The 12,900-nt window shown below is 41.9% G+C and overlaps 1 protein-coding gene across 5 annotated transcripts in view; it reads left to right on the top strand.

Moving 5' to 3' along the window:
• Positions 1 to 12,900, top strand: part of Rgl1 (ral guanine nucleotide dissociation stimulator like 1) — a 250,890-nt gene that overhangs the window by 171,518 nt on the left and 66,472 nt on the right. For all 5 annotated transcript variants that reach the window (XM_031384722.1, XM_031384703.1, XM_031384717.1 and 2 more), the window contains one exon: positions 2,571 to 2,779. In XM_031384722.1, the coding sequence (XP_031240582.1) occupies positions 2,571 to 2,779 (209 nt within the window). The remainder of the gene's footprint in view (positions 1 to 2,570; positions 2,780 to 12,900) is intronic.

Genomic DNA, 12,900 nt, shown 5'->3' with positions numbered 1-12,900 from the left:
GGCCTTGAACTCAGAAATCCGCCTGCCTCTGCCTCTCAAGTGCTGGGATTAAAGGCATGTGCCACCACCGCTCAGCTAAATTTTGATTTTTATACTTTTTATTTACTTTTTTGTTTATTGAAAGAGGGTCTCACTTTGTATCCAAAGCTGGTCTGAAATTTACAGTGTAGCTCAGGCTGGCCTTGAACTCACAGCAGTCCTTTGTCGTCAGCCTGTGGATGGCTGGGCATATTATAGGTGTGAGCCATTAGGCCTGGCTAATTAGTCTTATATTTTATATTGTCTTCACTTAGATTTTTCTCTCTAAGTATAAAATGGCAAACATGAAGAATGTCTTCAGTGCATTGTGGTTCATTACTAGGTTTTTTAAGATGCTCTCAGAATAAAAGGGAATGGACCCGGAAAAGTTGCGTGTCATACCTACTTGCTAGATTTTAACGTCTTCTGTGGACACATTGAAGGCTAAGAAAGTCAGCAGTAAAGAAATGTCTGTGGTCTCTGAAGGTAACACAGTACCTTCTCTTAAAACAAAACAAAACAAAACAACTGAGTGTTTATAGTACCCACTCAAAGCGGTGCTACGTGTAGTGTTTACAAATGTAATTAGAGTTAGAGACTGTAGTCTTTCTCACATTGTTTCTGCTTTAATTGGAACTTCTGGGGACAGATGGACACTGTGGCTCAGCTCGTTGTAAAGCTAGCGCAGAGAGAGAAGAGCACATAGACCTTGCCCCAAGCCAGCAGTCCTAAGAGCCCTAGAGAAAAGCTTTCCTGCCACAGACCGATGTCCTTGGAAAACTTTTATAATTTTTACTTTTTTATTTATGTGTATGTATTTGTGTATGTGTGTGTGTGATAAACACATGTGTGTCACATGTGTGTTTATGCCTGAGGAGGCCAGATCCTCTAGAGCCTGAGCTCCCGGCAGTTGTGAGCTGCCTGACGTGGGTTCTGGGAACTGAAATGGAGTCTTCCTGGAGAGCAGGGAGCATGAATTGCTGAACAGTCTCTCCAGCCTCATCCATAGACAATTAAAAAGATTAAGTAAGAACTAAAGCCATGCGTCTCATATCAGCAGCTAGACATGGTGACAGTAAGCTATTCTAACCTAAAAGTGGTACCACTGTGCGGTCTTCCTGAAAGCAATCCCTGGGTTAATTTTCTTCTTGCAGATCTTCCTGAAAGCAATCCCTGGGTTAATTTTCTTCTTGCAGATCTTCCTGAACGCAATCCCTGGGTTAATTTTCTTCTTGTGAATCTTCCTGAACGTAATCTCTGGGTTAGTTTTCTTCTTGCAGTTTAACTTTTGACAGGGCCAGAACTCAGTAGTCACAACTGCCATTATTAGAGATTCATATGTTGTCACTCTGATTTCTGTATGTGTATATTTCAATTTAGGACTTTAGGCAGTCAATATTGAGTAATTCAATTTATAGTTCAGATGAACTGCCTGGTAGTTTTTTGCACCAATGAGAATCTTTGCACCAGTGAGGCTAATTATTTGGTTTGGAAACACATTTATTGCAGAGCTCTTCTTGGTAGGTCAGTTTCCTTAGCATCCATGAAGGAGTTCAACTTGGAAAATTACATCTGCATGTAATTTGCTAGGCACAAATTTACTGAGAATGCAAGGCACACCCTTATTTTTCTGCAGTTTGATTCTCTTCTCTTAGCCTCAGTTTTGAAGGCCTTCACATTTTATCACCAATCTTTCCACATTGTGGTTTACGTGTGTTAATGTATAGTGATATCAGTAGACTGATAACTTAGGTTTGCTTTTTCTGTGCTAGCTGTTTCTTATAAGTACTTATCCTTAGGTGTTTGTGTATTTCCAGAGAGCAGGGCTGTGCACCCATTCCACTTTCCGTTGCTCCCCTGGGAGAAGCCCCAGGCTTTACCTCAGGCTTTGCAGAGGTGTTTCTCACCCAGTTCCCTTGGTTGCCGGTGCTGTGAAAGTAGACTGTATATCACCATGTGTGGACTGAAGGCTGTCAGACCATGTTTAGGTATCCATAGGGTGCCATGAGAACAGGCTTCCTCCATTGCTAATTTTTCAGGCTGTGACCATAATGTCTGCTGGCTCACATAAACACTATGCTCTGTGTGTGTGTGTGTGTGTGTGTGTGTGTGTGTGTGTTTATAAATTTGGAACAATCAGATTGCCAGAACTATTATGTATTTATTCTACTGGCATACCATGGTAGGCACTGTTTTTAAAAATGAGATTGAAGACATATTTTTAACAGTTTGCTAAACTCCATCCGGTGACAGACAATATCTTTGATAAAGTATTCTCATTGCCTTTGCTGTCACTAGGGATATAAGGAGAAGCCATTGTATAGCTGCGAAGTAAGAACCTCTCTTTCTTTAGAAAGAATGGGACGCCACCTCCACACACTTGCCCACACTGCCACCATTCTGCCACACTGCGTTCACAGGAGAGCACATTGCTTTCCAGGTCTTTTAGAGAAGCTGTGTGCGAGTAGACTGAAATACTGACTAATTCAGTGTTTTCAGTTTTACATCAGGGAGTGATGCCTTCTGATGCTAATAATGAATTTATCCCGTAGGTTGAAGGGGACCAGCTGCCTCCAGGACACACAGTCAGTCAGTACGAGACCTGTAAGATCAGGACCATCAAAGCTGGCACTCTGGAGAAGCTTGTGGAGAACCTGCTGACAGCTTTTGGGGACAATGACTTTACCTATATCAGCATCTTCCTGTCGACATACCGAGGCTTTGCCTCAACTAAGGAAGTGCTGGAGTTGCTGCTGGACAGGTAAGATCTACGGGGGAAGTAGAGGTGAGCCCGAGCCCAAGCCCGAGCCCGAGGCTGTGCCCAGGGAACACAGTGTGGCTCTCAATCAGGGGCCTTTGGATGTCCGAGAAGGAGGAAGAAGGAAAAATTAACTGGCAAAGCCAGCCTTTGGATTGAGTGGCATGCAGAGAGTCAACAGCATGGTCCGTTTCTAGGGTAAAGAATTCCCACTCAAAACGTTCATAAAGGCTGGCTATGGTGGCACATGCTTCTAATCTTGGTACTTGAGAAGGTGAACCAGCATGGGCCACATAGCAGTGCTTTGTCTCAGAGGCAAAAGCAGAGAAAAACTGAGCAATAACCTGTAAAACATAAACAAAAGAGTTAAAGTGGGTTTTATAACATAGATTCAACTATTTATAAATTTCAGTATCTGTTTGCTACTCCTAATTTCAAATTTGACACAGATTAATTTTTAATTTTTAATTTCTATACAAGTACTCAACCAGCTAGGGATCTCCTTGTCCTGGGGACTGAATGTGCTCATGCATATGAAGCATGGAGCTCCCTGCTGAGTCGGGGCTTTGGCAGGGCTGGCAGGACTGTCCACAGTCGCCTTGTGGGCGTGTGCGTGAGTGATGTCCGTGCTCCGTGTGGTTAGGCGCGTGTGCACCTCAGCAGTGTACACTGTGACTCACATAGGACAACCTTTGTTTCCCCTTTACCTCTGCTTTATTTCTAGTAGAACTTAGGCACTTTGTAAACATATCGTTATGTTGTCTTAGTCTTGGGACAAAGAAAACTGTCAGCCAAACAATTGTTTTAGAATCAAGAGACTCCTCATTCAGATCCTTGTAGCCTGGGGTTTCCTGCCTACAGAGGGAAATGGTACGCAGTGCTTTTGTTAGGCTTGTTTTGTGTGTGTGTTTATTTAATTTTAAAGGAATATACAATCATGTTGAAAATGTTAAAAATTCCTTTATGATTCTATTATATTAAAAGAAATATTAAAGTTTTCTCAAATTGCTGTTTTAGTCAAGGAAGACTTTAGGTTTTAAAATATAAATGTCATGTATACATGAAAAAGCTTCATATATTTACATTTTTAATATCCAGTGCATTATATATATTGTCTTTATAGACTTATTCATTTGTCAGAAGAGTTTATTGAGTATATTATAAGAGGGCTCCAGGCTGGGCAGTAGTGACAGCCCTGTCTGCTTATATAGATTCACAGCACATATATGATACAATGAACTCAATCAGAGTAATAAAGTGTCCTACAATTTTAATTTTATATATTTATCCATCTTGGAGATATTTGAGTTCATTCAGTGAATCAGCATTTGTAAAAGGCTTTTAATAGTGACTATCATATTTAAAGTACAAGAGATGTGATTATTTCCAAGTAAGCACAAGTGGGTAGGTTTTCTAGCTTCTCCTTTAGTGGCTTTCTAGTACTTACTGAGTTGATAATTTCATGGACAAAGAACTAAACACTTTTTAGTTTTTAAAATTGTTTTGAAAAAAATTGTGAGAATAGTACCACAGGGTCATCTTTACACATACGCACGCTTTCTTAGTGCTTTTTGAGATTCCTGTAATATAGGTTCATGGAAGAGTAACTCCATCAGGGTATAGGAATTTAGAAGCCTGCCATCTGGGCCTCCAGAAAGGAAAACCAGCCACACTGCTGTTCCGGGCATTCTACCACAGGCCACACACTCCCCAGCTACCTATGAGCTGTCTCCTCCCCTGATCTGTCCGTTGAAAAATGGGTCTAGAACTTAAGCTTCTCATGTTTATGAGTAGAGTTTGGTGTTTCAAAAACCACACCATTAATTGGGTGTGAACCTATACTCTTTTCCTTTAAACTATTTTAATCTAATTATTAATCATCAAATTATAATTCTTTGTGTATTAAAGAAACTCGATTTTTTTGCTTATAATTATATTGGGAATATTTTTCCTAATTTGTTCTTGGATTTTAAAGTCTGTTTCTTGAGAATTGGTATATAAGTATTTTATGAAATCTGTCTTCAGAAAGGCTTTGAATAAATGACTTTCTATTCCAGGTTTAGGTTATTGACAAGAGTAGTGTTTGTTTAGCTTTCTGTCCCTGTGACACATACCTGACATAGTCAACTTATGAAGGGAGAGGGTTGATTTCAGGCCCAAAGTTTTGGAGGTTTCAGTCTGTGATCGATCGGCCCACTGCTTTTAGTCCTGTTCCGAGTCAGTGTATCATGGTGGGAGTGTACTGTGGAGCTTGCCTCCGAGTACACAGAGTAAAGAGAAGGAAGGACTAAAGACTGTCCACCAGCTCCCGATAACCGCACCCTAGGCATCAGAGGGGAGCACAAGCTCCTAAACACTGGGTCTGTGTGATTATGGGTGCACACAGAGAGATGATTGGCTTAGAGCTCATATTCAGGGACACTCATGAAACATATTCTTTATGGTATACTGATCTGTCCACAGTGTCCTGTGCTATGGCATAAGGATGTGTCATTTTTTTTTTGACAGTGCTTGACAGAATATTAAGCCTGGAATAAAATGTGACTTTGGTGGACCTTTTCTTTTTTGTCTTTTTTTTTTAAAATTATGATTCTTATGTAATAGTTCATATGTGAAGTAGAAATTAGAAAATTATGTGAAATTTCTCTTTTCAGTAGTTCATAGCTGTAAAAAGATGGACCCTGGTAACTGTTGGCAGTCAGTATGTGGAAATGAAATTCTCTTAAAGTTTACTTTGAGTCACTGACCTCTTCTCCCTAAGAGGTAACTTCACTAATAATAGCCCACAGATGTCCACAGTGTGTAAAGAGGTGCACGTAAACTCCAGCTGTCTGTCTTAAAGACTGGACACACACACACACCAGGAAGTACAGTGTTTAGTCTATGACTTTTTATTTGGTCATTTTTTTAAAAAAAAAAATCTATTCTTTGTTCTATGGATAGAATCATTGGGATTTTTTTTTTTTTTAAACACTAACTGGATAACGATGATTAAATAGAGTATCTAACATGTTTTCAGATTGCATTGAATTCAGACTATCATTTGAAGTATAGTTGAATGAAGAATTAAGATTTAGTCTGTGTCACGTGAGTAGGCTTAAGGCTGGCTTTGAGTGTGATCTCAGAGTTCAATCTATTGCTTGTTTCTGCAGTGAGGGGATTAAGGCGGAGTACCTTTGTATGTAACCCGCAGCAAGTGCTCCACAAGTCATCACATAGCCATAGACGGGACTCAGATAGAAACGATTTAGTCTCTGCCCTGAGGTAGTTCAAAGATGGATTACTCTCAGCTGATGGTGCTTAAACTCTGGGAGTTTAATCTTCACTTGGAGCTCTTCCCCATGACTCTACCCTCTTAATTTCATATTCCTTTCCCTTGGGGGAACCCCTCAAATTGCAAAGACCAGTTCCATCAGACTTAGACCTACCCCATAGGACAACATTTTCCTGCAAAAGATAAGGCTATGTGTGTGTACTAAGTCATCATATAAGGTGGTGTAGGGTTCTGATATGTGCTGGTGGAGTTTAGAGAAACAAATCCCATTTATTTTGCTTTCTCTGCAGAAATTTAACCTTGTCTGTGTATGTGCCAACCTCAACAGGAATACTTCTTCCTCATCTCATTTCTTACACTGAAATCTTGTGGCCCTGTTTCAGTCTCCACCGAAATCCAACTGTAGGTTCTGTGAAATGCTGCGTTCCTAAGTTGGTTGTTAGGATTTTTATGCCTGTGATGAAGAGGAAGCAATTTATTGTGCAAACTCACCTATTTTGAAGATAACCATTGGAAATAATATTTTTACACCGATGGCTTGTTTGGCTTGTTTGTAAGCCTCAAACAGAATTTTTGAGGTATTTCTTTTGGTGTCTTCAGTGGCATGGGAAGGAACGTTGAGAGCTGATTGCAGTATGTGCTAATCCTGTAATAACCTGACAAGAATAGATGCATGCAGATGCTGCGCTCCTTTCCCACTGGAGTCTGGCTTATGTGCAGTCAAGGTCTGCTTTCCCTTAAGACTTCCAGTTGTGGCTTTTCATGTACGGAACTGTTTACTTTCTGGGATTTCTTTTTAATCTGTTCACAGTTTTCTTTTTTCTTCCTTCTTGTATGGGTCTGTGGGATTGACAAGTAGACAGTGTTTTGAAGTAATGAATAGCTAATTCCATGTTCACTTTATCCTTTCTTTATCCTTTATGGGGTGCTCAGTAACTCACAAGGGCTCCTGTTTGCCATGCTTTTTATCATGGACCAGACTTAGGTTTTCTTTGCTTCCTTTTAACCTAAGAGGAAGTTATTTAATTGGGGGTTGACTGTGTTGGGCTTTGAGATTTTATTTTCTCTAATGGCAAGCATACATTTCACTCAGAGAAGTCTGTGTAAAGCCTCACCCCACCATTTAAAGAAGCAGGGGAAGGGATAGAACTGGATGAGCCTCAGATGTTGGCAGAGGTCCCCTTCAGGGAGTGGTCCTCAGTGAGAGCTGAGAATGTGCTACAGAGGTGCAGACCCTGCTGTCTTCAGACAGCCTTGCCTTCTCTGATAACTAAGTTAGCAAATGCCAACATCATGCCGAACAGGTCTTCAGACACCCTGGCCAAGCCATTCTCAGGCCTCCAGTCAGTGTGGAAAGTATTAAGTTTGCCTGAATTGCAAGTGAATTCCCTCAGAGGACTCTTGGGAAGCTTAAAGGTGGAGGCCGCCTATGAGCTGAGGCTTTAAGATGGTAACTTTACGTCACATAGACAAGGTGAATAGTAAAGTAGGTCTTGGAACGAATTTCTTCTTCTCGTATCTGCTTGCCATGTGTTTTCACAAACTTTATCTCACACCATTTGTTTATTACAACTCTGTGTTCACCAATGAAAATCCAGTGGCTCAAAAATCATACAGTGGGCAAGCAGCAGAGGAGGGATCAAAGCTCAAAGCTATCCCATGTGATTCAGGCCCTCTTTCCTAGTGCGCCCAGCACCTCCCATGCTAACTCATAAAGAAAGGGCGATGGGGAAGCCTTCTTAGTCATCTTCCTGGCTGCTTCCTTATTTCATTTTCCCTGGAAATGATATTTCACAAACTTGGGAAATCCACTGCAGCAGTACTCTCAGTTGCCAACTCAAGTTCCGTATAAGTTGTTTAATGCAAAGTGCCTACACACAAGGCACTGTGTGAAAATGGCATCGAGCCTGCCATGCTTCCCACTGTCTTAAATATGTAATGTGTGCTAGGAGACAGGAACATTCATCAAGCCAACTTACAAAAAGATGTTTATAATTAAAACTGCTGTGACCCTCATGCCTGTAAGTCCAACACTTGGGAAGCTGAGGCAGGAGAATCACTGTGAGTATGAGGCTGGCCTAGGATACAGAGTAGAACCTCCATCTTACCAAGATGTTTTAAATTTTCTTGGGGGTGGGGGATGTTTCTTAGGTCAAAAATGCTTCCAGCTTTTAGAGTTTTAGGATGTTTTATGGAAAAAGCAACTCCTGTTTCTTTCAGTGTGTTGGGCAGGTATAGTGGTTGAGTAGAGCATAGGAATTTAAAAAAATTAGATTTATTTCCAGTTCGTACTCGGCAATATTTTTAAATGTCACCCAGAGTCTAGATAGAGGCTTAGAACCTAGTGAGGTATGGGGGTGGGAGTGTGGGGGGCTACAGATGAGCCATAGTGACAGGTCTCCTGAGGGCTTCAGATGAGCCATAGTGACAGGTCTCCTGACCCTTTGGGACCTGTCTTCACAGAGGACAGGGAGCCCTCCAGCTTCGCTGTTTATCTTCCAGGCTATGAAGTAAGCAGGTTTTCTCTTCCATGTCGCCCACTGTGATGTGCTGCCTTGGCTCAGACAGGAAAAAACAACAGGGCTAACCAAGCATGGATCAAAATTGAATTTTATTCTCTTTGTAAATTGATTAGCTCAGGTAATTTGTTACAGTGAGAGAAAGCTGACCAACCGGCTGGCTAATACACACTCCTTCCTGGTTTTTAATCCTTTCAGAGTCGGCTTCTGTAGGCATGCAATGGTAATATAAAATAACATGTTGGTTGTAGGGCCTGTGTCTTGTTCCTTAGCCACACAGTGGTAATATAAGGTAAGATCTGGTTGTAAGGTCCTTCTGTGCTTTGACTTGATAGTGAAGGGAACATTTACAACTGCAGAATATGACTGGTGTTCCTTTCTCTGGGGTGTTTGTGATGATCTGAAATTCCCACATTTACTTTGTGTATTCTTGGACTGCCCCACCTCTGAGAGGAATGATGCTTGTAGCAGGAAGGGGGGGGCGATAGGAACACTGCCTAACAAACAAATATGTTATTCATGTCTTTTGGAGTGTTCTGGAAGATATTGCTGAGGATGTCAGTCAGATTGTGATCATATCTACTGGGAGGGTCTAAACTGCCTGCTGAGTGTACTGTCCCATCAAGACAGTGAGGACTGAGATATGTCCTTAGTAAAAAGGAAAAGAAAAAACTGTGCTCTTGGCAGCTATGAATTGCTAGTAGTAAATTCTATAAAAAACACACTATACAAATCCATTCAGTTCTCAAACGCCTCCTTAGAAGCAGCTGGGTAAGGATGTGTGAGATGAGATGCATGTAGTGTGTCCCAAATGACTTCACCTCACTTAAAAATAACCAAGTTCTCATTTAGTCCCGAAGTTAAACCATGCACTTGACAAGCAGTCTTAGGTTCATGCTGGTGTGTGTTGCCAGAGAAGACAGGTTGATCCTTTGCTGTGTGTTCCTTCTGGAGGTGACAAGGTGTCTAGTGCTCTTTCTCTGTTCTTCCAGGTCAAGGGAAAGAGGCTGTCAGTGAGGATAGCTGGAGAAAGCAGGTGCTGGAGCGGCTCAGTGGAACCTTAGGACCAGTCATGACTTTTCTAACCTGCTTGTCCTAAGAGAACTAAAGTTCAACTTTCATCCCTGCTGTCTGAAGCTTTTCAAAATGATGGTGTTGGTTTTAGTGACTATTCAGCCAAGCTCCCACAGGGCCAAGTGGAAGGGAAACTCGAGTGCTTCTCCTCTGATGCATGAGGCTGGGGGATTTAGGCCTGTGGGTTTCTGGGTGCTCATTCTGCTGATTCAGTGCAAAACCTTTCAGGAAACCTCAACATTGCTTTGTTTGTTTGTTTGTTTGTTTTGTCTAGCTTAAAATACAGGCATCCTGGATGTTGATAACTCCTTGGGCAAACTTAAAGCCTTTGGGTGTGTTTTGTCTTAGGAAAAAAAAAAGACAAGTTGAAGTGAGGTTGGCCCTATGACTGTAAGAAGGATGAGGTTATTGACAGTGTAGGTGAGGAGGACCATGGGAAACTGTGGGCATCAAAATGTCAATTGCATAAAAAAAGGAGTTTTAAAAAGTTGTATGTCCATGTTTTTTATGAAGTGTTTATTTTCTTGCTCATATTTCATGTTTTCTCTGATTGAGAACTATTTAGCTCACAGAACTATAGAAGATAAACCTTGGTAATAATTTACACATCCATCTGTGGCAGGCAGAGAGCTGGAGTAAAGAGGCCGCGAGTCCTTGTGAAAGACAATGAAGTGATTTCTTAGAGCACATAGAAAGGAATGTGGTGCAGCTGGCAGCTTGCTTTTCAGTTCCTCAAGGCCTGTGTCGGGTGGGACTTTAGACCAATGTACCGATTATTAAACAGTCATGTTGGAAGCTACTGAGCCTGTGGCAGTTTGCTGTAGCAGCAATAGCTAAGAAACAAGGACACCTCCTTAGGGAGATAGTCTCCTAAAATCTCATGTTCCTGGACTCAAGTGCCAGGGTCGGATGTGTACCCTCTGCCTTTGTTTATAGGGCTGTGTGCCCCGATCATCTGGGGTCTCACGGCTCAGGAATCACTGCCAGAAGCCAGAGCCTCAGCAGACAGGCACTGTTATTGTTTTCTCCTGTAAGTATGCCAGTTCTCTTGGGTTGACCAGAAAACTTTAATCTGGTACAGTTTTAGAATTACCTCTAACCATAATCACATGAGGGAAAATGGAAATAAGTTCTTTCCCTGGGCCAGGCTGAGGTAGCACATGCCTTTAATCCTAGCACTTGGGAGGCAGAGGCAGGCGGATTTCTGAGTTCGGGGCCAGCCTGGTCTACAGAGGGAGTTCCTGGACAGTCAGGGCTACACAGAGAAACTCTGTCTCAAAAAACAAACAAACAAACAAGTTCTCTCCCTGGCTACTTTGATTTGGTAATTCAGTTGATTTTTTTTTTTTTTAACCAAGTGGACCTACATCCCATTCAGAGGAGCTGTGGGAATTCTCCATGGAACACAGGAGACAGCAAAGTCCTGATTTGTGGGATGGTAGTGCAGTTCTGCTAACACAGGCACCGAAGGGAAGCTGTCAAAGGCTTTGCCTCATGTTAGGACAGACTCTCTCTTCCTGAAGCAGCTCTAAGAGATAACAAATTTTCCTTAAGCTAAGCTGAGCCTTTCTGCTTTCCTTGCCCACCTAGCAACAGCAGAGGGACATGCAGGATACAGGGTACATTTACCTCTTTTTTTTAATCTGAGAAGAATATTGAACTACTTTGAAGGATTCTTTTAAAAGTATGTATACATTTGGAAGTTAGAAAACTGACAAGAACTTGAAAAACAATGGATGTCATGAGTGGTAACTGGAAAGTTTTAAATTTAACTCATAATCTAAAGCAGTAGTTTTGACCATTTTCTAGCAATTGGTTAAAAAAAAAAAAAGAGTAGATCACAAACTCCTTTAAGACTCTGCTCAGCCGGGCGGTGGTGGTGGTGCACGCCTTTAATCCCAGCACTTGGGAGGCAGAGGCAGGCGGATTTCTGAGTTCGAGGCCAGCCTGGTCTACAGAGTGAGTTCCAGGACAGCCAGGGCTATTCAGAGAAACCCTGTCTCAAAAAAACAAAACAAAACAAAAAAAAAGAGTCTGCTCAGGAGAAGAAGCTCCACTCCCTGGTGCTCTAACATACCCAGGATCAGAGGTGAGGAGGACATAACATCTATCCTTACACTGGGATTAACTGGGACCAACTGGACTAGGCACACATGAACTCCGCCAGCCCAGTGGCACAGGTTTCTTTCAGTCTCTGAGCTGGTGCCCTGAATAGACCATGGGCGCAAGCTCCGCAGCCAGCCCCACAACACCCAGAGGAAGCTCCACTCCCAGGCGCTCTAACGTGCCCAGCATCAGAGGTGAGGAGGACACAACATCTGTCTGAATACTGGGTGTAACTGGGACCAGCCAGACCAGACACACAGGAACTCTGCCAGCCCAGTGGCTCAGGTTCCTTCCATTCACACAACACCTAGAGGAGGTTTTACTCCCAGGTGCTCTAACAAGCCTAGGGTCACAGGATCCCAAATTCACAGGATCACAGAGACAGCTTGACTCTGAGGAGTTCTGACACAATCAGGATCACAGGAAGTACAGGCTCCAGTCAGATTTAGCAAGAGAGGCAGGTAGCAGTAGAGATAACCAGATGATTCGGGGCAAGTGTAAGAATATAAGCAAGACAAACCAAGGTTACTTGACATCATCAGAACCCAATACTCCCACCATTACACCAGAAAAGCAAGATTCAGATATAAAATCACTTCTCATGATGGTGATTCAGAACTTTAAGAAAGACATAAATAGCACCTTCAAAGAAATACAGGAGAACACAGGTAAACAGCTAGAAGCCCTTCAAGAGGAAACACAAAAATCCGTTAAAAAACTACAGGAAAACACAAACAGGTGAAGGAAATGAGCAAAACCATCCAGAATCTAAAAATGGAAATAGAAACAATAAAGAAATCAGAAAGAAAGACAATCCTGGAGATACAAAACCTAGGAAAGAAATCAGGAGTCATAGATGCAAGCATTGCCAACAGAATACAAGCTATAGAAGAGAGAATCTCAGGGGTAGAAGACACCATAGAAATCATTGACACAACAGTCAAAGAGAATGCAAAAAGCAAAAAGCTCCTAACACAAAACATCCAGAAAATCCAGGATGCAATGAGAAGACCAAATCTAAAGATAATAGGTATAGAAGAGAGTGAAGATTCTCAATGTAATGGGCCAGTAAATATCTTCCATAAAATTATAGAAGAAAACTTCCCTAACCTAAAGAAAGAGCTGCCCATGAACATACAAGAAGCCTACAG

The sequence above is a fragment of the Mastomys coucha genome, unplaced genomic scaffold (assembly GCF_008632895.1).
Source record: "Mastomys coucha isolate ucsf_1 unplaced genomic scaffold, UCSF_Mcou_1 pScaffold1, whole genome shotgun sequence".
NCBI classification, from domain to species: domain Eukaryota; kingdom Metazoa; phylum Chordata; class Mammalia; order Rodentia; family Muridae; genus Mastomys; species Mastomys coucha.
This window is presented reverse-complemented; position numbering and strand designations above follow the sequence as displayed.